Source organism: Acomys russatus, chromosome 12 (assembly GCF_903995435.1).
Source record: "Acomys russatus chromosome 12, mAcoRus1.1, whole genome shotgun sequence".
Lineage (NCBI taxonomy): Eukaryota > Metazoa > Chordata > Mammalia > Rodentia > Muridae > Acomys > Acomys russatus.
This window is the reverse complement of record NC_067148.1, coordinates 29,278,904-29,306,515: the sequence shown is the minus strand read 5'-3', so window position 1 is coordinate 29,306,515 and position 27,612 is coordinate 29,278,904. Positions and strand designations below refer to the sequence as shown.

Below are 27,612 nucleotides of genomic sequence, written 5' to 3'. Positions count from 1 at the left end.
AGACTACAACCTGGAATAAAGGAATAAAAAACAATTGCCCAAGGACGGCGGGCCCGTGAGTCATGACAGGCACAGGAAGGCCACTGGTCCAGCTTGTGGCTGCTGGTGCAGAAACAGCCTGAGGAAGGCGGGGACATTCCACGCGGTTCAGTCAGTGACCAGGTGAGGGAGTGGGAGACTTGGTGTAGGTCACACACAGCTTTAGGGTTTGGGGAAAGCCCAGGCACGAATCCCTCGGCGGCCACCCGTCTCGTTCTTATTGCTCCCAGCAGCCACCTAACTCAAAACCAGTCTCTTCACCTATGAGTGATGTTTGTCCTCTGGCCAACGTAAACTAGAGAAGTAGGTCACCATCCCGTCTCCCGCCCTAGCGCACCCGCCCCTCCGACTTTCATTCTCAGTGGCCCGGAAGCCGGAAGTGCATGGGAGCCGGCACGTGCGCCTGGCGGAGGCTGCCCGCCGGCCCGCCCCAACGAAGGGGGCGGGTTATGCAAATTAGACTCAGCATGCGCGCGGAACGCCGGGAGAGCACGCGTCGTGGAATTTGTAGCTGAACCTGTGGGTGATAGAGAAGGAATGAGAGTCCCGGACATGGACGTGGGTGGGAAGCGGAAGGAAGCGCGGGGAAGGTCCGGAGCGAGGGTCCCGAGCGGCGACCGCGATGTTAGTGTGAGTCGCGTGCGCAGGGCCAGGGTGCGCGTTAAGTGCTGGGTATCGCTTCTCGGCCTTTTGGCTAAGATCAAGTGTAGTATCTGTTCTTATCAGTTTAATATCTGATACGTCCTCTATCCGAGGACAATATATTAAATGTATTTTTGTAGCTAGGAGTTGGAATAGGAGCTTGCTCCGTCCACTCCACGCATCGACCTGGTATTGCAGTACCTCCAGGACCGGTGCACCCCTCGGGGGAACAATGGTGGTTAAATGAAAGACTTACCAACCTAGCTAGTCGACCTTAACAAGGGTAGTTGGCTTTAGCTGTGCAGAGTGGTTGATTTATATCTGGTCAACAGAGAGTGCATGAATAATGCTGAAAAACCTTCTAAGCCGGAGGCCAAGCTTCGGAGTTTTACACCTAACCATGCGACAGGTACGGCTTGCACCACCAAACCACGCTCTTATTTTTGGCTTTTCGAGACAGGATTTTTCTGTGTATCCTTGACTGTCCTGGACTCATTTTGTAGACCAGGCTGGCCTCGAACTGAGTGCTGACCACGCCCAGGCCTCACTTGCCGGACTCTTTAAAAAAAAAAAAAAAAAGAAAAGTAAAATAAAAATTTATTATGTATACAGTGCTCTGCCTGCATGTGCACCTGCACGCCAGAAGAGGGCACCAAATCTCATTATAGATGGTTGTGAACCACCATGTGGTTACTGGGAATTGAACTCAGGACTTTTGGAAGAGCAGTCTTAACCTCTTAACCTCTGAGACATCTCTCCAGATCTTGACTGCTCTTAAAGGAGCCCTCCAATGGCATGTTTTTATGGTCTAGGATGAAACCATATGGTAGCTGTGGAAATCCATTCCTCAGATATCCGGCTATTGAGACCATGACTGTTGATGTCAGCCCTGCTGTTAAACCTTAGGATCCCCCACTACATTCCCTGTTGCTTCTTGCCATGCCTGACCCCAGCCACGCTGTTTTAGTATCTATCACCTTTAAAAATATTATGTATACAGTGTTTTGCCTGCATGTACGTCTGAGTGTCAGAAGAGGGCATCATATCTCATGGTAGATGGTTGTAAACCACCATGTGGTTGCTGGGAACTGAACTCTCTCTGCAAAGCGTGGCTTATAGGCCTTTCCATTAGCTTGCTCCACCCTTCTTGAAATTCTTCCTACCCAACCCACCCTCCTTGCTTCCCTCCATCACAGCTGTCAAAACTTCCCGAGGGTCTCACTCAGAGGCGGCAGAAAGCCTTTCTAATGTTTGATCTGCAAGTGCAACTGGTATTTATATAGGACACAGAACAGCCTGGGGTGGGGGTGGGGGCGTAGAGTGGACACGGACTCCTAAAAAGTGGCCAACAACAGCTGACAGGAAGCTAAGGCAAGGGGTAACAAAGAGGAATGGACACAAAATGTTATTTTTATATCGCACATGAATTCTTACTCGACCACTCCAAGACATCATGGAACAATAGCCCGTAACACAGTCAGGCACATCCTATAACTGGAGCAACAGGCACAACAAGAAGGGAGTGAAACCGAGCCCGGGAGCATGGTTCCCACTTACACAAGGCTGGTGGAGGTGTAATGGAGGATGACTTTGAACTTCTGAGCCCCCAACTCTCACCTCCTGAACCCTGGGGTGACAGGCATGCACCGTTCTGTCTAGTTTATGAGGGGCTGGGGCTTGAAGCAGCACTTCATGTAGCTGTGCAACTTTATACCAGGGAAGCTTCACCCCAGAACAGTTAACAGACTCTTGTCTGCCAGTCTTGGCCACTTCACATGGCCCTGGGCATTGCCAAGGAGACACTGTGGGGCAGTGGTTCTCAACAGTTGCTCACAACTGTTATAGAACACATTTCCTCACCCACAGGTTGACAACCGCTGCTGTCAGAAGAGGTGGGTTTGGCTTCCCAATGCTGCGAGGCAAGCGACTTCCATGTTTGCCTTGAAGCTCCCCAGGGAGCTGCGCAGCAGAGGGACACTCAGTTGTCCTTACCACCCTAAAATGGGTTTCTAGAAAGTTCTCTAATAGTACAACACAATTACTTCTCTGCTTTGCATGAAGCCACACTGGTGACCACCCTATTAGATCTGGGTGTGTGAGTGGTGGGGGAGGGGAGGGCTTCATCTCAACCCTTCCTGTGCTGTGCTCTCCATATGTTTGTCTCAGATTTTTTCAAGGTTTCTTTAATTCTAGACAATCCTCTACAAGGAGTCCCCTGTCATACTCAGTAATTCTTCATATTGAAGCCCTCTTGTTGAAGTTACTGTGTGGAGTCCACGGCATCCCAATAGGCGAGGGTCGGCCTTCCCCCTCCGCAGGCACCAGCAGCACTGCCCATCGGGGTGCTAACAGAAAGTCACATTCGTGGGATGGGGTAAGCCATCCCATGCAAAATGGTTTCCCACCTGGGATCCACTCCTCCACCAAGAAGATACAGGAACGCTGCCTGATGTGGAACTACAGGCTGTGTCCCGTTCCACACTTGCCACAGGCAGTGGCTTCAGTCTTACATGACTTTGATTCCTGAGCCAAAGGAACTACAAACTACTCCACTCCGGTCGTGTTAATCATAAAACAAGCCGCAATTTCAGTGTTTTATTTTTATTTTACAGTAAGATTGTAAAAGCTTTTAAGAGTTCATGATATCCTTGTGTAGCTGAGGAGGACCTAAATTCCGGGATTACATATGTGTGCCACCACACCCTTGTGACCCTTAATAGTTTACAGCTTTTCAAATATCTTAGAAATAAGGGTACACCTTTAAGTTTGTAAAAAGTCACAAGTTAGAAGACTGGAGAGATGGCTTAGCAGCTAAGTGCACTGACTGCTCTTCTGGAGGGCCTGAGTGAATTCAGGTCAGGGGCTCACCAATGTATAAAACGCCTGCTCACAGGGGATCTGATGCCTCTGGCTTCCTTGAGCACTGACTCATGTGCACACACCCTGCTGGACTCCAGCTCCGGATGAGGGTTGGGTCCCGAAGAAGGATGAATGTAAGAGAGACAAGGGAAGAGGAATCCGACTCAGGACAGCACTCAACTTCTTTTGATGAGAGACAGGGACAGAGAGGAAGCCTTAGTGGCTTTACCTGCCCTGCTCTGACAACTCCCCCCCCTCTCGTTTTTCGAGACAGGGTTTTCCTGTGTATCCTTGGCTGTCCTAGGCTCACTTTGTAGACGAGGCTGGCCTCACAGCGATCCACCTGACTCTGCCTCCCAAGTGCTGGAATTAAAGGCGTGCGCCACTAGGCCTGGCTACTTGTGTCTCTTGTAAACTTTATTTATACACAAAATCATTTCCTGAAAGACTTTAATCATTGGTTACACAGCTTGAAATCTTTTTTTGGTTACATAAGTGTATAGGGACGAGGAGAACAAAGCAGCAAACAGCAAATTTCCAGAGAACTAAATATTAACTTTAGGATAAAAATCAGCTTTCTTTTAACTTAAGACTTTCTTCCTTATGATTGGTATCATAAAGTCTTGCAGTTACAAAAGATGTTAAGCAAAGTGACTCTATTTAATTTTGTTTTAAGTTGGCATATTGTTAATAGATCAAAGATCAATTCCTCCACCTGGTACCCTAAACTTGTCTTCCTGACCCTTAGTTGATCCTTTCTTTTCTCTTTTTCATATTTAAAATAAAACTATCATTTAAAAAATATTATGTAGCCTTTTTACTTGGAGGAGGCTTGTCTCTTTGTCTTTCCAGAACATCGGGAAAATCCTGGCCTGTCACATTTACTCAGAAGGTCAGGCAGTTCACTGAGCTAACATGCCTGTCTCTGTGACTTTGTCTTAAACTCCTGTTATCAATACAATTTCTATTTTTACTGTAGTTTTGTAAAGAATAGAAGACTATTAGCACTTTGGGACTGTCTCCAATGTCTTCCCTTAACCTCTATCTTTACTATAATCCTGTGAAGGAACATTAGAGTTTTCAAACTGTTTTCTCTTGCTTTTAAGCAGGCACCAAGGTCTGTTGATAATGGCATGATCAAAATCTCTTTCTAAACTAGTTCCTAGTTTTCAAACTGAGCATAAAGGCCTAGTGATTTTAATTAGTTTGTCAGCTTTCAAGGTTTCTCTAAATTTTTCTTTCTTATTAATTCTTCTAAAATCCTCTAAATTATTCACCACTTCAGTAAATGATTTATTAATAATCTAACATTGAATCTGAATAAATTCTATAAAAGACTCAATTTTCTGCATAGCTGTATTTTCCCAGGGAATCACCAATAACTTCATTGGTTTTTATTAGCATTAGCTTTTACTAATTTCCAATTCTAGCCTTTGCAGAGAAGCCTCTAACAGGAATTTCTGCAGTAGAGGGTCAATCCGAGGCATCCAGGCACTGGAACTCTGTCAGGCAGGCCTTAAGGACACCTGGTTGTTGGGGCACTGGAACTTTGTCAAGCATTGCCCCCGGAATTCTTGGCCTCACCAGCACCCCGCTCCCTCATACACACACAAATATATAGAGGTTAAGATAAAAATAATTTTTTTTTTTTTTAAGACCAGGCTGGCCTTGAACTCACAGTGATCAGCCTGCCTCTGCCTCCTGAGTGCTGGGATTAAAGGCATGCACCACCACGCCCGGCTAAAGAAGAAATCTTTAAAAGGTTAAAAAGATAACTGGTTTGAACATGAAGATACACTAATTTTGGGGATAGCTTTTGCATAGATAAAACTATTTATGTTAAAACGATTTTTTTCCCCACAGAAATTGTAAGCTCTTGTGAAGTACAAAACATCCTCAAGCCGCTAAGGCACGCAGAGACAAGATGAGTGGGTGTTTCCTTGGCTCAAAGCTTGGCTTTCTTCTTAAAAGATTCCTTCATCTTCCTGACAACAGAAAGGTCCCCAACTCCCACAGGCCAGTTGTCATGATCTGTTTAGTAAGTGGAAAAGTCTACGTCATGTGACAATCTCTTAAGCGTTTTGTCCTAGTTTCCACCCAAGCCTCCTGGTTTTTTGTTTGTTTGTTTCTCAATTCACTGAGGCTAGCAAAAAAATATCTTTAAGACAGGCAGTTTTGAAAAAAAAAAAAAAAAAAACCTTAGATTTGAACAACAGGCCTTCCACTCACTAGCCTTCTGGATTCAGTCTTCCTGTGTGTAAAGGGAGGGAGTAACCGTCAGGCCTCCCGCTCCCTGCGCTGGGTTACCGGCTCCTGGTGGACATCTCTGTGAGCCGATGAGCACAGCTCTTGGTGGACATCTCTGTGAGCCGATGAGCACACAGCAGGCTCAGAGCTGAGTAAGTCATGCTGAAATGAAGGCTTTCCCTCCCCGGGGAAGAACTTCAGCTAGATATGGACACGGAAAAAAGCATGTGGTCTCAAGAGTGGCAAGTTGCTATCCTACAACCGAAAAAGCCGGCCTTGAAAGGAAGATAAACCCATAGGAACACACACAAAGGAAGAGGGGAAAAGGCTGTCCTGGCAAGGCTCCCCTGGCTCATGAGCCAATCACGCTTGACTGAGGGTGAATGGTGACAAGCAGCCTGGGGCACACAGCACTTGACACCACGTGTGACCTAACTCAATCCCCCAACATCCCTTGGAAATATAGTCTTCAGTTTGTTTTTGTTGTTGTTATTGTTGTTTTTAGGCAATGTCTCTCTACATAGCCCTGGCTGTCCTGGAACTCACTATGTAGACATGGCCAGACTCACATACAGAGAGATCCAACTGCCCCTGCTTCCGGAATGCTGGGATCAAAGGCATGCGCCAACGACGACCCCAATCTTATGACTGTTAGGACCTCAGTTGCAAGGACAAAAATGCCTTGTATGGTATTTAATAGTGAACACAGTAGAGTCGAATCGGCATGGCTTGCTAGAGGCTTGCAATGTTTTTCTTTAAAAATGGGAAAGAGAGGTCAGATATGCTCTTAAGAGCAAATGTTCTTAACTCCAACACTTGGGAGGTGGAGGCAGGCAGCTAGAGCGAGACCCTGTCTCCAAACACCAAAACAAAATAAATCCCAAACAATCAGACACTCATAGCATTAGGGATATTACCATAAGCACATTAGAAATCCAGGAGACGGGAAACAGACAGGTGGCAGTCTCATCCACCAGACATTAATTTGCTAATAGCCATTAATAAGTATCTTTAGAAGGAGGTCAGACATGTTTGTATTTATATTCTCTGCAGCTTTGGGTTTTTAGCATTCTTATTTATTTGAAGTACAATCGACACTACGTAGCCCAAGCTGGCCTCAGACTTGGCACGTAGCTGAGGATGACCATGAACTTTTGAATCTCCTGCCTCTACCACCTGAGTTCTGGGCTGATAGACATGCGCCACTATCTCTGGTTTTATGGGGTGCTGGGAATCAGGCCAGGTTTGCATATGTTGGGAAAGGAGTCCATTAACCGAGCAACATCCTTGGACATTAGTGTGCTTTAAAAATGTTTATTATGTTGTATGTGTATATGTGAATGCTTACATGTATGTCTAAGTATGTCTGGTGTCTGCAAAGGCCAGAGGAGGGTGTCAGCTCCTCCATCTTTTTTTTTTTTTCCGAGGCAGGGTTTCTCTGTATAGCCTTGGCTGTCCTGGACTTGCTTTGTAGACCATGTTGGCCTTGAACTCACAGAGATCTGCCTGCCTCTGCCTCCCAAATGCTGGGGTTAAAGGCATGTGCCACCACACCTGGCTCAGCTCCTCCATCTTTAAAGATGGTTGCAAGCCACAGTGAAGGTGCTGGGAATTAAACCTGAGTCCTCTAAAAGAGCAGCCAGTGCCTGTAACCACGGAGCCACCTCTCAAGCCTGTGCTTATTATTTTTTTGTGGTTTTGTTTTGTCATTTGTAAAACAAGAATATTGGACTATTTGGTTTTGCTTGTTTGTTTTTGTGACAAGGTCTCTCTCTCTATAGTCCTGGCTGGCCTGGGAACTCTCAGGGATCTGCTTACTTCTGCCTTCTGAGTTCTGGGGTTAAAGCTGAGTCCCACCACACCTGGCCTGCACTATCTGATTTCATAAGATCCTTCCAACTCCAGAAGAGACACAACACACATACATCTAGCTGTGTGCAATACTGTTGAATTTACAAAAGTACAGTTTTCAAGCCAAGCATTGTTGCACAGATCTGCAATTCTAGCACTCGAGAGGCTGAGGTCTGCCTGGGCTACACAGTAAGATTCTGTCCCAATAAAATAAAATAAATAATACTTTTATGACTAAAAAATGATTGACTACAGAAACTTTACATATATATGGAATATGTGTACTCCAAAGAGAAGACAAGGTAGAATTGGACTGTCCCCCCATTGTCCCCCCACCTGATAGATGTGACTCTTCCATTTGTGCAAACCACTTCCTACAGGGAAAAGAGGAATTAAATCTTTAAACCTTTTTGCATCTTTTCTGTCCTTCTTTGTACTTAGAGATTTAGATATTTTCTGTGGATGAGAATATTTTCTTTAAAATCCTGCCATAAATATAAACATTTTGTACTTTCTGAAGTCCTGTAAGAGAAAGCCACATCTGAAGTAGTGACTTAAGAAACAGAGGTGGGTGGGTAAAGACCTCGCGGCTGTTCACTTCCTGGCTGCTTACCTGGTACGTGGAAGGAGTGAGAATACAGAGACTGGCCCCCGTCCACACTGACCAACTGTCCAGTGATAAAGGAAGCTGCCGGAGACAACAGGAAACACACCACAGAGGAGACCTGGGGGCCCAAGAGAATATATGGGTACACGAGAGTAAAGGGTAAAAATCATTAACAAAAGAACCAAAGGCTCTTCCCCACTCCTGGGATCCTGATACTCCTGAAAAAAACACACGACTGCAGTATGCATCATCACGCATGCGCACTGTGGTCTTACAGCTCGGGGACGGTGTTCTTTTACGTAAGTGGGGACAAGATGCGAAGAAGCTGTAGACAGAGGCAGGCAAGCAGCATGGCGGTGAGAGGCCACAGGAGAACACCGAATCCTGGCAGTGGTTCCCACTTGTCCGCCACGACCCAATCTGTCATCCCTGCCGTGCGCTGCTTATATCTTGGTCCCAGATAGAGTAAGTTTGTGTGCACGACAGTGCTGGCATTTGGATTTGTTCAGTCTGGGGCCTAATGCACAGCCGTGCAGGTCCCAGGAGTGGTTGGCCAGGGGGACTTCAAGGCCCCCACCACATCCTCCCAAGTGCAGTCACTTGGTGAGGTTTTAGAGAAACTCCCACACCAAACAATATATTTCACTGATGGCAAATGCAAGCGAGTTTCACCGGGCTTTTTTGTTGGTGGTATTTTTTCCCCCCAAGACAGGGTTTTTCTGTGTAGTCCTGGCTGTCCTGGAACTCACTCTGTAGACCAGGCTGGCCTAGAACTCACAGAGCTCTGCCTGCCTCTGCCTCCTGAGTGCTGGGATTAAAGGTGTACGCCACCACCTGACCCTGGATTTTATACTAGGCTGTGAAATAAACAAACGAAAAACAAAAACAGTGATGGGGGAGCAAACAACTTGAATTTGTTTAGATCCCACAGAAGGTAGAAGGCAGGAAGCTGAAGAAATGAGCCTTGCTAAGGCTATTCTCCCTGAACCTCCTGCATTGGCCAGCTTGGGAACAAGCTCTAAGTTTCCACTGTTCCCAGGGAGAGCCACAAACACACAGCTAACAACCTGTTCCTCAGAGCTCGCACCCAGGACCAACCAATCAGAGCTGTAGGTCACAATGACCAGAACAAGTGAAAAATTCCCTCCTGCAGTCTGGGCCCCTCGCTTAGCCCTAGTCGACCACCCAATCTGCTTAAAGGTCATCCTGTTAGCCAAGCAAGTTTGCACTATTCACTGTTGCTGAAGTCTGTTTCTGTAAAAGGTATTAAAAAAAAAAACCTTTGCCTTCACTGCTCAGGGTCTCCTCCTTCCCAAAGGTAGGTAGACCCCGACGGACGCGACGGATCAATAAAGGCCTCTTGGCGTTTGCATCGATCTCGGCCACTGTCGCTCATTAGGGGCTTCCAGGAAAAGACTCTCCCGACAGGAAGTCTTACAAACCAACTCCACAGAATTGTCTTCCGACGTCCACATGTGCACCATAGCACATGCATGTCTGTACATATGCCTGGGTGTGTATACACACACACACATACACACACACACACTGGTAAACAAGTCAGCTGGTTGCATCAGCATCAGGCAGAGGCCAGAGTTTCTCCCTCATTTTGCACCTCACAGCAGCTGTGTCAGTAGCTGTCAAGGTTAGACTGGCTGTGTTTCTTCATGGGGTTTAAAAAAGCCATTAACAATGTGTTGAAATTTTACTCACGGGGACAAAGAAGTAACAGGGAGCCTGTAGGGGTCATGGCAAGACTTCAAAACTGGGGCCAGCACAGTGGCTCAACTAGCAGAGAGGCTTGCAGCCAGGATTGACGGCCCAAACAAAAACACTGGAACTCACATGGTGGAATGGGAGGACAAACACTGGAGCACTGTCCTCTGACCACCATACTCTTGATCTGTCACACAAGCACCTCAAGAAAATAAATAAACATGGCTGGGCTTTGTGATGGCGCATGTTTTTAATCCCAGCACTTGGGAGGCAGAGGCTCTCAGATCTCTGTGAGTTTGAAGCCAGCCTGGTCTACCATCTTGGCCAGCCAAAGCTACCCAGTGAGAGACCTGACCTCATAAAGAACTTACAAAATGTTAAAAGTTTTTAAAGAATACAAACTATATTAGTAGCTGAGGTGCTGGCAGCCATGATATTCTGGCCTAGATACTCATGGGGAACACATAGTGTTCTAGGTGATGAAATGAAAAAGACAGGAAGTGTGTATGTGCCCGCACAGCCCCACCCCCACCCTGAGAGCTTTTGCTGCACAGAGAAGTCAAGTGCCATCTCAAGAAACGTGATTAAACTGAACAAGTCATTTGAAGTCGTATTTCTTTTATACTTATTTTATGTGTATGCACACTTTACCTACATGTACGTATGCATATGCCCCACATACAGGACTGGTTTCTGTACAGGTCAGAAGAGGACAGCAGATCCTTGGAACTGGAGTTACAGGTGGGGCTGAACCACGCGGTAGATGCTGGGAACTGAAACTAAAGCTTCCATTGAGCAACACGTGCCCTCAACTGCTTGCCTGCCTCTGCCTCCCAAGTGCTAGTATTAAACGCGTGTGCCACCACCATGCTCAGTGTGGCCAGTTTTTTTTTTAAATGATAATTTCATATGTTTATATAGTGACTCTTGGTCATTTTCCCATGACTGTCACTCATCTATCTCCTCCTCCCCCCACTGAGCCACTGAGCTTCTCCCCTTTCCCCTCCTCACAAACACCTTTCTTTCTTTCTTTCTTTTTCTTTTTTTCTTAGTGAAGTGAGGCTATCACTTTGAACAGAAATAACAGATACTGTTTTCAATGCCAAAGTTAAGCTTTCAAGTGGAAAGCTGTACCACCATTATACAGTTATTGCTAAATTCTCAAAGATCTGAGCAGTGTGTGGAGACATTAAGGAATGTGCTCTCTCAGTATTGCATAATGAGCTAACTATTTCAAAAGGCTGATGCCCTATGTTACAAATTAAATAGATTGCGGGGTGGTGGTGGCACTTGGGAGGCCCAGGCAGGTGGATTGCTGTGAGTTCGAGGCCAGCCTGGTCTACAAAGTAAGTCTAGGACAGCCAAGGCTACACAGAGAAACCCTGTCTAAAAACAAAAACCAAAACAAAACAAAAAACCCAAACCAACCAACCAATCAACCAACCAAACAAACAAAAAATTAGGGACATCATGTCAAAACACAGTGCAACTAATTTTAAAGACAGTGTGGGGTTGGGGCATAGCTGAGCTGGTGGGGTGCTTCTCTAGCATGCAGAAGGCCCCAGGGGAAATCTCCAACATCTCATAAGCCAGGTATGGAGACAGAGCCTGCCTGTAATCCTGGCACTCAGGACGTGGAAGCAGGGAGTCAGGAACACAAGGTATTCTCTGTTACAGATAAAACTGGGGGCCAGCCTCAGCCACATGAGACCCTGTTGGGGGATGATCTGATGTGTTTTGATGCTAATTAATAAAAAGCAATCACACCTGGGCAGGGCAACTGAGATAGGTGTGGCTAAGGTCCCCAGGCTTAGACAGAGAGAATCCTGGGAAGGAGCGAGACCAGAGGAGAGAGACCTGAGGAGGAGAAGGGAAGAAGAAGGGTGCCATGGGCTAGATGGAAGAGAAGCGCATGGCCCAGATGAAGAACATTAGCAAGTATTTGGGATTATGGGTGGGAGGAAGCTTGGTAGAAATTATTATAAGCAAGCTGGGCAGTGGTGGTGCATGCCTTTAATCCCAGCACTCGGGAGGCAGAGGCAGGCGGATCGCTGTGAGTTTGAGGCCAGCCTGCTATACAAAGCAAGTCCAGGACAGTCAGGCTACACAGAGAAACCCTGTCTCAACCCCCAACACTCCCCCCCCCCCAAAACAGACCACCGTGCGTGGTGGCTTGTAATCCCAGCATTTAGGAGGCAGAGGCAGGAGGATTGTTACCTACTGATCCATTCTTACTGGCACCTAAAGCTTTGTAATTTGACTTTAATTTTGTTTTTGTTTCTGTTTTTGAGACAGGGTTTCCTAGGTAGGCCTGGATGGCCTCAAACTTTCTATGTAGACCAGGCTGGCCTCAAATTCGCAGAGATCCATCTGTCTGCTTCTGCCTCCAGTGTACTAGGATTAAAAAAGCATGGACCCAGCAAAAATTGACTTTTTGATAAAATTGATTGTCCTACTAAGAAATATGACATTATGACGTGTATTTATTTAAAATAATTACTGTTATTATTTTTAAGTGTGTGTGTGTGTGTGTGTGTGTGTGTGTATGCATGTGAATGCAAGGCGCCTTGTACCTGAGGTACTGGATCCCCATGGAGTGGGAGGTATAGGTGGCTGCCAGCCATTTGATATATATAGTTGCTGGGCATGGAACTCAGGTTCTCCGGGAGAGCAGCTCCTGCTCTTACCTGCTGAGCCATCTCTCCAGCCCCACATGTCTTTATTTGTTTTTTCATTCTTCAGTAAGAAACATTTCCCCATATCCTACCAACATTAGTGCTAAGTTTACTTGCAGGCCATTTGAAAAGCTACTGGTTGTTACAGGCTTCCCTCCTCTGTGGGACTTCCCGAGTCTGTAATTATTTGGCTTGCTGAGGGCTGTTTGGACCAACACTGCACGCAGTAAAATAATGTAGCTGCAAGGACAACACAATCAATGAAGTCTTTAAGTTCGTTTCTGCGGAAATTCTGCCACAGTAACTAACTAGGTTATTTCCCAGAGCCCAAAGCACAGGGCAAATGGTTGGGTGTCAGTGAAATAATCATCTCCACCCGTCAGGCAGGCCACGTGCCAAGGGTACCAGTGTCACACATTTCTCAAGTCACTCTCATCGGAGCCAGACAGTTACATCACCTCCTCAGGGACTCCAATGCGCTTAGCTGGGATAGTCTCAAAGGCCATTTCAAACATGCTTTGTCCCAGGTCACCATAGTTGTCAACAGCAGTCTGGGAGTAAATGCTTCCCTGTGTTAGAAAACAAAAACAGGAAGGAGATTAAATAGAGAGAATTAAATTGTCAAAGACACCAAGGGCTGGGGATGTAACTCTGAGGGAGAGCCAGGTATGCTCAGGGCGGGGCCCCACCCCTAGCACTCATGCAACAGGAAGGCCTTGGGGGAACACACTGACCTACCACAAAAGGCAGTAGCTTAACGTCAGTACAAAAGATAAACGTTTCTAAGTTCACTTTTCCCAAGACTTTCAAAGGGGACCCAGCCAACCACTATCTACAAGCAGACCGTTTGAATGGTCATCTGTGCGGTCCCTTCTCCTCCTTAGCCAGCTAAGTCTTGGTGGTTTTCATGAAAGACTTGGTTCCTGAGGAGTATGTTTATGTGAGTACTACAGAGGGGCACCCCACCCGCAACAGTGGGCCTGAGGGTCTAGTTTATCTACCTGTGAGCACGGGAAGGCGTGCAAATACAGAATTTTCTTGGTTCTTAAATTTAAAGTGGAAAAAAAAAGCACACACCTGAATCCCAAGCTAATTAAAAAAATTTTTTTAAATTATTTTGAATTTTGAGTGTGCGTGTGGATTGCATGGATGTACACATGCACATGGAGGTCAAAGGTCAGTATCAAGTCTCTTCTTTAATTGCTCTCCATTCTATTCTTGAGCCCAGAGCTCACTGGTTCAGTAGCCAGCTGGCCAGAGCTCCAGGCTGGCTATGCTGGTTGGTTACTGGGTTATCTGCCTATCCTCCCTCCCCAACATCCCACTAGTGTTACAGATGTGTGCGACCACACCCAAATGGAGCTGATAACCTCCACTTTCGCCATGACCAGAAAATATCACACGAAACATTAACTTGAGTTGATCTGTGTAGGAGCGGAGGTATTTCACCTAATGTCTCTTAGAGTACATGTCAGGTACAAAATATCTGGGAGGCTCAAGCTACGGCTTATTTCACAACAAATGAATATTTCAGGAGGCAGAGGCAGGGGGACCAGGAGTTCCAGGCCAATTTAACCTACGTAATGAATTCAAAGCCAGCATGGGCTACATAAGAACCTTTTTCAGAAAGTAAACAGAGGGCGGGGAGATGGCTTGGTTGTAGTTGGTGACATGCCTGCCATGAGATCATGAGACCCTGAGTTCAGATGCCCAACATCCACACACAAGCAGGTGATGGAGCTTGCTTTAGTGACCCCAGCATTGGGGAGGTGGGGCGGGGACAGGCAGGTCCTGGAGCTTGCTGGCCAGCTAGTCTTGCCAAATTAGTGAGCTCTAGGGTCAACAAAGAGACAATGTCTCAAAAACTAAGGCAGAGAGTGACTGACGATGGCAGTCGGCACTAATCTCTGCCTTCCACCTGCACGCACACACATATGAATGCACACATGACCACACTAATAAACAAAACCAAAAAAGATTTTTTTTTCCCCTCCTGAGACAAGGTCTCACTATGTAGCACTGGCTGTGGTGGAACTTACTCTGTAGACCAGGCCAGCCTTGAACTCACAGAAATCCTGCTGCCTCTGCTTCCTGAGTGCTGAGATTAAAGGTGTGTACCACCACAGCCCAGCTCAGAAAAAGAATTTTTATTTTTATCTTTCTGCTTTTATCTTTTTTGGGGGGGGGGGGACAGGGGTTCTCTGTGTCATAGCCTTAGCTCTTTTGGACTCATTTTGCGAACCAGGCTGGCCTTGAACTCACAGAGCTCCTCCTGCCTCTGCCTCCTGAGTGCTGGATCAAAGGCATGCACCACCACAGCCCAGCTCAAAAAAAGTTTTGATGTCAATATTGTAGCTGTATTTGTGACCTTATAATGCATAACTTGACTTCTAGTTGGTTTTAAATCTGAGTTTCTTCCCAGAACCCCGATATTCAGTGTTTTTTCCAAATAAGGACTAACAATATGCCAAGAAATAACAAAATCACTTAGGAAAAAATTACTTTTCAAAGTGGTGCATGTGAGTGTACACCTATGTATGTTCTCAACCAGGCACGACCATGAGGTCAGAGGTCAGTATCAGTGCCTTCTGCTACTGTGCTCTAGCTTACTGTTTCCTTTTCGTTTGTTTGGAGACAGGGTTTTCACTGAACTTGGAACTCTTTCTGATAGGTTGTCTGGCCATTGAGGGAGCTACCCAGGGCTGGAGTTACAGGTGTGTGCTGCCGTGTCTCTCTTTTTATGTGAATGTGGGGATCTGAACCCAGGTCTTCCTCACACTTGTTCAGGAATCAGTTTACCCACTGAGTTCTCTCTCCAGCCCCCAAAGCGGTATTTCTTTTTAATATTTCTTTTTATTAACTGTGTCTATGTGTATGTACACGTGTGTGTGTGTGTGTATGTGTGTGTGTGTGTGTGTGTGTGTGTGTGTGTATGTGTGTGTGTGTGTTATGGGGGATGTGAATGCAGGTGCCCGGGGAGGCTAGAAGAAGATGTCAGAATTTCCGGAGCTAGAGTTACAGGCAGTTGTGAGATGTGGGTATGGGAACTGAACTCGGGTCTTCTGAAAAAGCACAATGTACTCTTAACTGCTGAGCCATCTCTCCAGCCCCCTGGTATTTTTTAATCTTCGCTGTGCAGTGGGGATTTCCTCAATTCTTTTCATAATGTAGGCCCTTACAATCCACAATATGAAGGAAAGTTCTTGTGTCACTACTGTTTAAATATACATAATATTAACTTATAGCAAGAATGTGCCTCACTGTCTCATTATCAAATAACACTGTGCTCCAATGAATGCCTGCCTTTCTAGGTCAGCCTATGTCAAAAGTCAATCTTTTACAGTATATTCACATAGTTGTTAATACACAGTTATCCACAACACTAATGGAACAGAGGAGCCAAATTCGGCAGCAGACTTCACAGGTAACAGCTACCTACAGGAGCAACACAGTTGATCCTTACTCCACTGCTGGCCCAGGCCAAAGCCATGGATTTGGTGAGGTTATAAACACCTTCTCTTGCGGCTCCACTGTGCCTTTAAAGACATAAAGACATATTATCATCAGTGTCTGCCCTACATTTTTCTTATTAATTCAGTTGACAAGCATTTCAATGATTTGAGAAATCCACGAGATTGTTTCTGAGTCTCTGTCATGTTGAGTCTCTGTTTAAAGAAAGATCTGGGTCCTTCCATATCAAAGCCAAGCCACAGTTATCAAACACGTCGCACACTGAATAAGCTGTGTCTCCCAAAAGCCGTGGGCGTGGGAGGGATATGTTGATTGAACCTTTCATTACAGAGGAAAACATCAAATTGTGTTTCTCTCTCTCGTTACTTACACACACACACACACACACACACAAGGGAGAGGAAATCTAGTGAGAGTCAATCCTCTCCTTCTATCATGTGGGCTCAGGGATGGCGCACAGGTCCTCAGTTTTAGTGGCAAGCTCCTTTGCCAGCTGATCTATCTTTCCAATGCCAAATTGATATTTTTAATGCTTAGTATGCAGATATATTTTAAATACTAGGGGATATAAAATTCATGCATTTGGCTATATGTATTATCAACAGACTTCCAAATAAGAAGTTAAAAAGAGGGAGCTGGAGAGATGGATAAGGGGTTAAGAGAACTGGCTGCTCTTCCAGAGGTCCTGAGTTCAATTCTCAGCAGCCACATGGTGGCTCACAGCCAGCTATAATGTGATCTGATGCCCTCTTCTGGCATGCAGGTGTACATGAAGGCATAATAAATACATAAGTAAATCTTAAAGGAAAAAAAAGGAAGCTCAAAAGATTTAGGTCTTGGGTTATGGAGATGGCTTAATGGGTTCAAGGTCCCACTACAAAGCCTGACTACCCAAAACGACATAATGGAAGGAGACGAACAACCCCACTAGCTGTCCTCTGACCTCCTTCCATGGGTTTCAGCTCATACACCTCAAGCTAATTTTAAAAACTTAAAAAGCTGGGCATGGTGCTGCATACCTTTAATCCCAGCACATGGAACCCGGCGTGGTGGCACATGACTTTAATCGCAGCACTAGGGAGGCAGGCGGATCTCTGTGGGTTTGGGGCTAGCCTGGTCTACAAAGCGAGTCCAGGACACCCAAGGCTAACACGGAGAAAACCCTGTTTTGAAAATCAAAAACAAACAAACAAAAAAAACAAAGACAAAAAACCAAAAAACCCAAAAATCCCAGCACATGGGAAGCAAACAGTTGAATCGCTGTGAGTTCGAAGCTCACCTGGTCTACATAGCAACTTCCATCCAGTCAAACCAGGGGTACATGTCAAACATACATACAAGCCAGGCAATCCTGTCTTAACAACAAACACACCTGCTTTTTAAAACAAGGTACAGTGATAATGTGATTCAGAATTTCTATGCATAATGTAACGGTATCACCAGAACCAAGTACAGGATGGTTTAGTGTGGAAAAATTAACAGAAAACTAGGAAAAATTTTCCATTCAAAAGCCTCTGAAATCAGCAGGGGAAAGGGATGGATTATGTAGGAAGGGATGGAGGAGTTCCTTCAACTTTTAGTCCTGTATGCTTGCTGATCAGTTCTTTCCTAGTTCATCTGAAACATCCTCTCGCCCCTCACCCATCCCACTGAGTAAAGAATTTGAGCTCTGGGCTGAAGAGATGGCTCAGCAGCTAAAACCTAATATGTAACAGTTAATTTTGACTGTCAGCTTGATTGATTCATAAGCATTTAGGGATTAGGAAGGCACACCTCCTGAGTGTGTTTGTGAAGATGTTGGACTCACTCTGTAGAGCAGGCTGGCCTCAAACTCACACAAGATCCACTAGCCTCTGCCTCCCTGAGTGTTGGGATTATAGGTGTGCGTGCACCACCACGCTCAGCTGATTTAAGACATTTTTCATTACTGCCCCATTCAGAGAACAAAAATCTAAAGACACAGGAAGAAGAAATACATAAAATACTTACGAGGCTGTTGGAAACCCATTATTAATAAGGACAATGATATTGACAATAGATCCTCCATGCTCTTTCATCCAGGAATTGTAAACTGTAGAACACAGACAAACGACAATCATATTAAACAGTGTTTTTCCCTTATTGTATCCTGTCCTTTGATGTCTTCCATTTTACTTTAGTTTTTGTTGTTGAGATGAGGTCTCCTGCGGCCCAGGGTGACCTCTAATTGTTGCATAGGAAGACGCTAATTTAATAAACCATGAGGTAAAGGCGAAAAATGTCAAGGAAAGCTACAGAATGAGCTTGAAAATAATCTTCAGTAAACTAAAACTTGCCAGGCATGGTGGAGCATGCTTTTACTCCCAGCACTTGGGAGGCAGAGGCTGGTGGATCACTGTATCACTGTGAGTTCAAGGCCAGCCTGGTCTACAGAGGGAGTTCCAGGACAGCCAGGACTCTGTTACACAGAAAAACCCTGTATACACACACACACACACACACACAATGTCCATAGGCTTGCCTGCAGTCCAGTCTTATGGGAGGCATTTTCTCAATTGAGGTTCTCTCCTGTGAGATGACTCTTGCTTTTGTCAAGTTGACCTAAAACTAGCCAGAACACATGTTTAAGTGTTCATTCTCATTAGGGGTGGGGGAGGTTTGAGATAAGGTTTCTCTGTGTTGCCTGGTGTCCCATTTTTTAAATTAGTGATTAATGTGGGTGGGCCCAGCCCATTGTGAATGGGGCCACCCCAGTGTTGGTAGTCCAGAGTTCTATAAGAAAGCAGGCTGAGCAGATATCTGCCTACCTTCCACCCCCACCCCCAACTCCCTCCCCCACTCCCCTTCCTGCACTAGGATCAAAGACGTGCACCACCATGCCTGGCTATACATGTAATTTTTTTTGGTTCTCAAGACAGGGTTTCTGTGTTACACAGAGCCCTGGTTGTCCTGATCTCTTTTTGTAGACCAGGCTGGTCTCGAACTCACAGTGATTCGCCTGCCTCTGCCTCCCAAGTGCTGGGATTAGAGGTGTGCGTCACCACGCCCATCCTGTGCATGTAATTTTGAAGGATTGTCTTTTTTTCAGTTTCATTTTGAAATTATCTAACATAGTCATAGAATCTTAAATAAGTGATGAAACTTAGTGAGAATCAAAAATAATAAAATAACCTTCAGTATGTGATAGGAAGTATACATTCCCAAAAGTTGGGGTTCTTCCCCCAAATTCTTAAAAACTATATTTAATCATCACCAGAACAAGAGGAATCCTAAATTTGAGTTATTCAATAAATTAATGGTAGGACCGACTAATATTAGACAGTCAGACCATCCTAATACTGATTTTTAAAAAATAACATTAATTTTTAGAAAATTAAAAAGCATGAATCCTTGAAAAAGACTCAGATCGAAGAAGGAGACACAGGGGCTGGAGAGATGGCTCAGTGGTTAAGTACTGGTCGCTCCTTCGGAGGATTGGGGTTCTGTTCCCAGCATCCACACTGTATGAGTTGCAGGGGACCTGACGCCTATTTCTGCCTCTTCAGGCAACTATGTGCCCACAGTGTACATGCACACACTCAGGCACACACATACACTACTAAAGTAAAAACAACGGACTCTCCAAAGAGACACAAACCACTAATTATAAGATGTGAATTTTGATAAGACACCAGATAATTGGAGGGCGAATGTTATTGACATGAGGCTTCTGTGCCTTAAGAGCTCCACTTCCAACCTTCCCTGTAATTTCTCACTAAAGATACATGTTATTTTTTGTGGCTGTTGAGACACTCGCCTGCTTTACACATGTAGAAAGTGCCTGTCAGGTTGGTTTCAATCACAGCATGCCATCCCTTTGCAGTGATATCTTCAATGGGAGATAAGAACTGGCCTCCTCCATTGTTTACTAGGAAGTCGATCTTGCCATATTTAGCTAAGGTTAATTTGACCAAATTATTCACCTAAAGAAACATTGAAAGTAAAAGTTTAATAGCTAACCTGCTAGATGGCCCAGTCAGTGGTTTTAGAAATACAGTGCAGTTTGTAGACTCTTATAATGCATATTAACTCTAAACACTACAACCCAAACACATAAAGACACCAGTAAATAAATCACCAAAATCCCTCAGTGTGAACTTACCACTGTACCATATTCATTAATCGTAAACCACAATTCTAGTTTTGATGGCAAGATATGGCCAAGAAGTCCAGATCACCCTTCAGCAGAACAGGCCTCGGTACTATTAATTTCTAAGTACCAACCTTGAGTAACAGTGATGAGAACAGTCAAAAATGAACACTAAGAAATGCTTAAAAGCAATGTTCATCAATCTATGGGTCTCAGCCCCTTTGGGGGGGTCAAACAAGCTTTCTACAGGGGTCACATATCAGATATCCTGCATTAAAATAGTTACATTATGATTTGTAACAGTAGGAAAATTATAGCTATGAAGTAGCAATGAAAAATTTATGGCTGGGGGTCACCATAACATGAGGAACTGTTTTAAGGGGTCCGCAGCAATAGGAAGGTTGAGAATCACTCTCTCAAGCAGTCTATAGATGAGAGCACGTCTTTGCTTAGCTCCCCTCTCTTGCTTCACCCCTCCTTTTTTTAAAAATTTATTTATTTATTATATATACAGTGTTCTCTCTGCATGTAACAACTGCACGCCAGAAAAGGATACCAGATGTCATTATAGATGGTTGTGAGCCATCGTGTGGTTGCTGGGAACTGAACTCATGACCTTTGGAAGAGCAGCCAGTGCTCTTAACCCCTGAGCTATGTCTCCAGCCCCACCCCTCCTTCTGAGGTCGCCAGCTCAGTGAGTCACAAGCACATGCAATCTCCTCACAGGTTCTGCCTTTGAGTGAGCCTCATGACCTTGAAGTCCACCTGGAGTTAGGAAATGGTTCTACAAAGAACACTGAGTAAACACACCCGCTGCGCAGCCATATTTATGTTACCTCCTCTTCTTTCCTGATGTTGCACTGTATGACAGTGACTTGAGCACTGCTGGAGGGAGACAGAGACCTTCTCAGTTCATCTGCAGCAGCGTTTAATCTGTCCAGCTTCCGGGACGCAATGACCACATTACAGCCTAAGGAGACAAGAGAGCCAGAGAAAAAGGAAATAAGCTTCCCCAGAGCTGTCCAAATTAAGGGGTTGGAGGGTGGCTCAGTGGTTAAGAGCACTTGCTGCTCTTCCTGAAGACCCAGGTTCAATACCCAGCACCCACAAGGCAGATCACAATTGTCTGTAACTCTAGTTCCAGGGGATCTGATGCCCCCCAGGCACCAGGCACCACCAGGCACATACAAGATAGACATATAGGCAAACACACGTACACTTAAAAACAAACAAATAAAACACTGTCTCAACTATAGAAACTATTTTGTGTATTTCTGTAAAAGGTGGGGGGTGGGAAGAGGAATTAGGATGGTTTTGAGTAAGACGGAACAAAAGGAATTGAACTTACCCTCTGAAATGACTGAACAGCTAGATTAAGCACACACACACACAGAGAAAGAGAGAAAGAGAGAGAGAGAGGAGAAAGGAGAGAGAGAGAGAGAGAGAGAGAGAGAGAGAGAGAGAGAGAGAGAGAGAGAGAGAGAGAGAGAGAGAAGAGAATATAACTGCTTAGAAATATTGGCTACCAAGTACCATGGGACTAAAAATGAGTAGGGACCTCCGAGAGAGTGCAAGCGAGACCCTCCAACAAACCATATTGCTCTGAGACAAGGAGTTAGGCAGACTCCCTGGTAGGCAGTTGGATAGGGAGAGGGGCCATGGCTTGGCAATAAAGATGGAGAACTTTGGCTGGCTTCTTCCTCACTCTCCTCACCTGAGACTAAAGCCTGGCGGTTAAAAGGCCTATGGGCCTTTTCTCTGGCATCAGCCCCGTATTGATGGATTGGCTCAACAAGTTCAAGGCAAGGTCAGGACGTGTTACTCAACAGTTGTGGGCCAATCAGCCATTCTTTCTTTCTTTTCTTTTTTATCTTATTTTATTTTTATCAAACTTACCAACTCTAACTTAGGGGAGGAAAACTCTTCAAAGCCCTCGCCCTCAAGAAGAGATGGGAAGTTTTGGTTTCCTGCATTTCCCCTCTGCTTTGCGGAGTCTTTTTCTCCGTGTGTCTGTTGCCGCCTGTCTGTAGTGGGTGACCGTTCTCTCTGCCGCTACCTCTTGCACTTGAGATTTTTCCTGTCTTTTAATTCTTGAATTGGTAGAGAGAACAAACCCAAGAGGTCCCCCCCCAGACTGACTGCATCATTACCACCTGGTAGAGTGCTTCCAGACTACAGAACAGAATAGATTTATTCCCGTCCCAGAAGTCTTTGCAAGCAGGAGACCTGAAGTTAGGATTTCAAGGGGGCTAGGCAGCTAGCCACATGGGACACAGGGAGGTGAGATATCAATAGAGTTTACACCGTCCTACTTGAATCTCATCCAGGTAAGTGCAGGTCAGTGCATGCGGGGTGGACAGGGACAGGCTGGGGAAAGAACCCTTCAAAGTAAGTCAGGGAAGGGACCCAGCATTTCAGCCCCAGGAGAGGGTAAAACGCTGACCACCAAAACAGTCTCTCGCTAGGTAAAGGGTGCAGCTTTGACAGTGATACCACATTAGCCAGAGATGAAAGGCTTCCGGGAGCCATGCTTAATGTTAAAGGACACTTTGGAAGCATGAAACCATTTCTGAGTAACTGAGGTGCATCCCAGTGTGGGCGGAGGTAGGGAAGGAGAGCCCAGAAACGTTTATTAGACTATAAAAATAGCCAGCAGCAACAAGGCTCAAATCGATCAGCATCCAGCAAAATACTGCAAAGGGGCAATAAAATAACAACCCATAATGAGAGACGTCAGCTAATAGAAAGCACCCCGGAAGTGACACTGATGATATCCCTACATGAACTACTGATGGGCTCGAGGGTTAAGAACACCTGCTACTCTTTTGCAGGACTTAAGTTCATTCCCAGCACCCCTGATGGGTGGTTCATAGTCACCTGCAACTTTAGCCCTTTTCTGGCCTCTAAGGGTTCCGGCACTCATATGCATACCCTCCACACAAATACACACGAGTGAGAATGAAAATACATCTTAAAAAAAAAAATTACTACGGATGAAAAGAGAAATCTTCAAGGCAGTTACAGGAAAATAGTGTGCAGCACCCAGGACAACAGTAATGATGAGGGACAAGAACAACGTCTTTCAGAACAGAGTGCGGCAGAAGACAGTGGGATAATGCAAAGTGCTAAAACAACAGAAATACAAATAACTGCAAACATGCTTTCAGGAACGATAGCAAAAGCCACACATATCAAACAAGAAGAATTCATGGTTGCTGAGAATGATTTTCTTCAGTGGTGTAGCCACTGGTAAGCTGCTCATGCATTAATAAACAAACCAGCCAACTCAAGTCCATCAAACGACCATAATTAAACTCATTAGGTCTCACACACACAGAAGGGGAAGAAGGTCATTTAGTAACTGGCTCCTGCCCGTCTGTTCTCCGGCTCAGGCACAGACAGTACAGAATACAGCTGTGCCATTTCCTCATCTTCCAAAGATAAACTGTGTAGCATTTTGCAAAAGTGAACGATCTTACAAGATTGGCCAGTGTGATGAAAGCAGAACAAAGAAATGAAAACCTGTAACAATGGAAGTGACATTAGAGTGGAAAGCCAAGGGAGTTACAAGCGGATTAGCTGATGCAGGCATGTGCACTGGCAGGCTACAGGCATGCAGACAGAAGACAGTTACTAGTAAATGCAAACTTGTTAGCACAGACAAGGAAAGCGGCTCAGTTAAAGGTTAGAGACGTTTAAGAAGTGGCAACCACAAACTTCACACTAAAGGAATTCTTGGAACCATTTTTTCTTTTTGAGACAGGGTCTTACTATCTTGGCTGGTCTGATACTCACAGAGATCCAATTGCATCTGCCTCTTGAGTGCAGATGTCACTACATCTGGTCTTAATTTACATTTAATTGACAAATAATTGTACATCTACTGAGTACATATTTGATGCGTTTGCTATTTTTATATACTGTGCAATGATCAAATCAGACTACTTAACACATCTTCCATACTCACCATTTCTTTATGTTAAGGATATGTAAAGACCTATCCTTAAGCCAAAGCTGGTGTTTTAGCTTGTAATCCCAGCTACTCTGGAGGTCAAGGCAGGAGGATCACAAGTCCAAGGGCTGCCTGTGCTACAGAGTGAGCTCAAGGCCAGAATACAAATAGAGGTTTTTTTTGGTTGGTTTTGGTTTTTCAAGACAAGGTTTCTCTATGTATATCCCTGGCTGTCCTGGACTTGCTTTGTAGACCAGGCTGGCCTCGAACTCACAGGGATCCACGTGCCTCTGCCTCTCAAGTGCTGGGATTAAAAGCGTGCCCCACCACACCCAGCTGCAAATAAAGCTTTAAAAAAGAGAGGTCTGGGGATGTATCATCTCGGTGGTAGAGAACTTGCCCAGGTACACAAAGTTCTGGGTTCAATTCTCAGTACTCGTTTGGCAACAAAAAACAAAACCAAAGTCTTTTAGCAAATTTAAAGCACAAACTACATTACTTAATTTTTGTTATTCATTCATTGTGTATGTGTGTGTGTGTGTGTATGTGTGTGTACCACAGCACACATGTGGAGGTCAGAGAACAACTCGCAGGAGTGTGCTCTCTCATCTACCATGGAGGTCCTGGGAACCGAACTCTTGTTCTTACTCTGGCAGCGAGTGCCTTAGCCCACTGAGCCACCTCAGCAGCTCTGTCGGAGAAGTTATTACCAACTACAGCCACCACGAATGCACAACACACAGCCAGACTTTATTCATCCTGTTAAACTGAAGTTTTTCACCCTTTCAGCTCATGTTTTTATTAGCTCTGAAAATGTCACACAGTGTATTCTGAGCACAGTAACTGCCTTCCCCAACACCTCCCAGTGACCCTTGGTCCCTTCCCACTAACACTGCCCTGGTGTGGTTTTACTACTGACTTTTTTTTTTTTTTTTCATTCTCTTACAAATCTGTAACTAGAAGTAAAAGAGTTTCTAATACTTCAACAGGAAATTAAAGCATGTATAATTTTCCCCATGGAAGATCAGTTTGTTTTCAATAGCGTTAGCTCACAGTCATTGCTAGGTCTCCCTAATGCTGTGCAGTGCCAGGCCTACCTATAACAGCTGTTAAGTGATTCTTATACCCTATGTATCACAGGAAGGCAGACATGTCTAATCAGCTAATACTTTACTTGTGTGCACTTGTGTGGGCATGTAGGCCATGGTGCTTGTGAAGAAATCAGAGGGCAACAGGGTAACATGTGGAAATCAGCACTCTCCTTCAACCATTCCTGTTCTGAGGATTGAACTCGGGTCGTCAGGCTTGGCAGCAGTCACCTTCATCCATTGAGTCACCTAGTCAGCTCTCGGCAAAATTTTTTTTTTATAATATTCTATTGTCCAATTTGAGTTTATACCATAACTTTCAGGAAACAGCCATTAATTCTAGCATTAAAAAAAAAAAAAGAAAAAACCATAGTAGAAATTACTTCATATACTCGCTGCTGGAGAGATGGCTCAGAGCTTAAGAGAGCATGCGCTGCTCTTACAGAGGACCTGAGTTCGGTTCCCACCACTCACACTGGGAGGTTCACAACCACCTATAAATCTTGTCCCAGGGGATCTAACACTTCTGGTCACTGTGGGTACCTGCAACCACATACACTTGCCCTCTCCAACCTGAAACAATAATTTAAAATGCAATTTTTTTTGAGAGTAGGTCTCTCTATATAGCCTTGACTGTCCTGGAACTCACTATGTACAGCAGGCTGGTCTCAAACTCACAGTAATCTACGTGCCTCTGTTTCTCAAGTGTTGGGATTAAAGGCATGCACCACTAATGCCTGGCTCAGAAATACAACAAATATTTAAAAATAATTTTTTCATATTCTCTCATGGAAGGGAATCCAATTATAATACAACAATACAACGTTTACATCTCCATCTCCATAGGAAGCAGTTTCCTAGGGCCACACTCCAATCACTTTCATAACATCTCCAGGGCACACGACTTTCCTAATATTTCAGTCATGCCACAAGAATAGTCTGTTGCTGACCCAAGAACTAATGTCGTGCAAATTTACTAATGTAAAAAGAGGTTCAACACCTAGGACCTCACAAAAGGTTCTGGAAGTTGAAACAAGAGCCTGTGAATTGGCTGACAGAGGCCAAGGTTCTGACCTTTGTACTAAATGGTTACTGAATTGATTTTCTTATTAACTTGTCCTCCGGGGAAAGTTTCATGGTGGCAGACAGGCTGGAAGTAATGATAAAATGCAAAATGCAACGGCATTTGATCATTTCTTCACGTATTTATTTCCTATGTGTAGCTCAGCTTGGAATCCTTGGGCTATATCATCGTCTCATTTCCCCCTCATTATGTCATATTTTTAAAAAAAATCTACTTGCTAAAGCACTTTACATAATAAAAGTGTCATGTTACAAATACTTTTTCTGCTTATGCCTTTAAGCTTTGCACTCCTTTTTCCCCCTTTGAGATAGGGTTTCTCTGTATAGCCTCAGCTGTCCTCCAATTTCAAGCTGTCCTCCAATTCAGAGATCCACTTGCCTCTGCCTCCCATGTGCCGGAATTGAAGGTGCGCGACGCCGCCGCCGCCGCCACCCCTCACCCCCAACCAGGCTAACCTTTGCACTCTCAAACCCAAAGAAGATGTCTATCCTCATATACCTAAATATTAAATATAACTGTTTTCCTTTTGGTGGCTTCCTTTCTTGTGCATGTGTTTATGTGATCCTTCTTCTAAATTAAATATTGACTTTTCTTTTATCTTGCTTTATGACAGGGTATGTGAGAAGAAAGGGATCAGGGATCAGAAGCTCTCAACAGGTTGACAACCTTTTGCCAAATGATGCCTAATCTGGAATTAGGGACCATTTCGAAAGGATTAACGTTACAAACACACAATTAATTTCACAGCATGTTTTCACAGGTCTGGTTATTTCCTACTTGGGACGCGGTAATCTTTGGTTATAAGTCCCTTTAATTCGTGGCTCATCTAACCAACATTTCTCGGCTATTAGGAAAAAAGCCTTTTTCGTTCCTTGCACTGCTCAGCTCTGCAGCCCTTAGCTTTGCAACCTCTCCCCTGTCCCTCCAGTGCGCCCGCCTCTGTCTCTGAACCCAGCTTACTCGAGCTAGCCCTCAGCCGACCCTATCTCTGGGTGCCCAGTGTCAGAGGACTGCTCACGTACCCAGGTGCAGCAGCTCCCGGGAGATGGCTTTTCCAATGCCCGTGGCTCCGCCAGTGACCACGGCCACTTGGTTGTGCAGCAAACCGGTCGCTAGGCAGCTCTGGGTTTTGGAGCCCATTGCCACAGAGCGTCTGTCCGGAAGTTCTCAAGAAAGCCAGACCTTGCCTTCCTTAGAAGCTGCAGAGCGCTAGAGGTCAGCGCCCACGTGACTGAAAAGACCCCGCCTACGAGTCCGCGTGGCCCCGCCCAGA

General features: G+C 45.1%; 1 protein-coding gene and 1 non-coding gene across 2 annotated transcripts; one reads left to right on the top strand and one right to left on the bottom strand.

Annotated features, from left to right (window-relative positions):
- The first annotated feature begins 713 nt into the window (after positions 1-713).
- On the top strand, positions 714-904 carry LOC127196727 (U2 spliceosomal RNA). Its single transcript, XR_007831504.1, has one exon. It is a non-coding gene; the product is annotated as a U2 spliceosomal RNA (small nuclear RNA).
- A 4,537-nt stretch (positions 905-5,441) lies between these two features.
- On the bottom strand, positions 5,442-27,554 carry Pecr (peroxisomal trans-2-enoyl-CoA reductase). Its single transcript, XM_051154117.1, has 8 exons — positions 27,362-27,554; positions 21,052-21,185; positions 19,883-20,048; positions 18,097-18,178; positions 16,076-16,172; positions 13,095-13,205; positions 8,252-8,363; positions 5,442-5,571 (listed from the first exon to the last, which is right to left on the bottom strand). The coding sequence occupies exons 1-8, from the start codon at positions 27,477-27,479 to the stop codon at positions 5,486-5,488; spliced, it is 906 nt and encodes a 301-aa protein (XP_051010074.1). The 5' UTR covers positions 27,480-27,554; the 3' UTR covers positions 5,442-5,485.
- Positions 27,555-27,612: the final 58 nt, after the last annotated feature.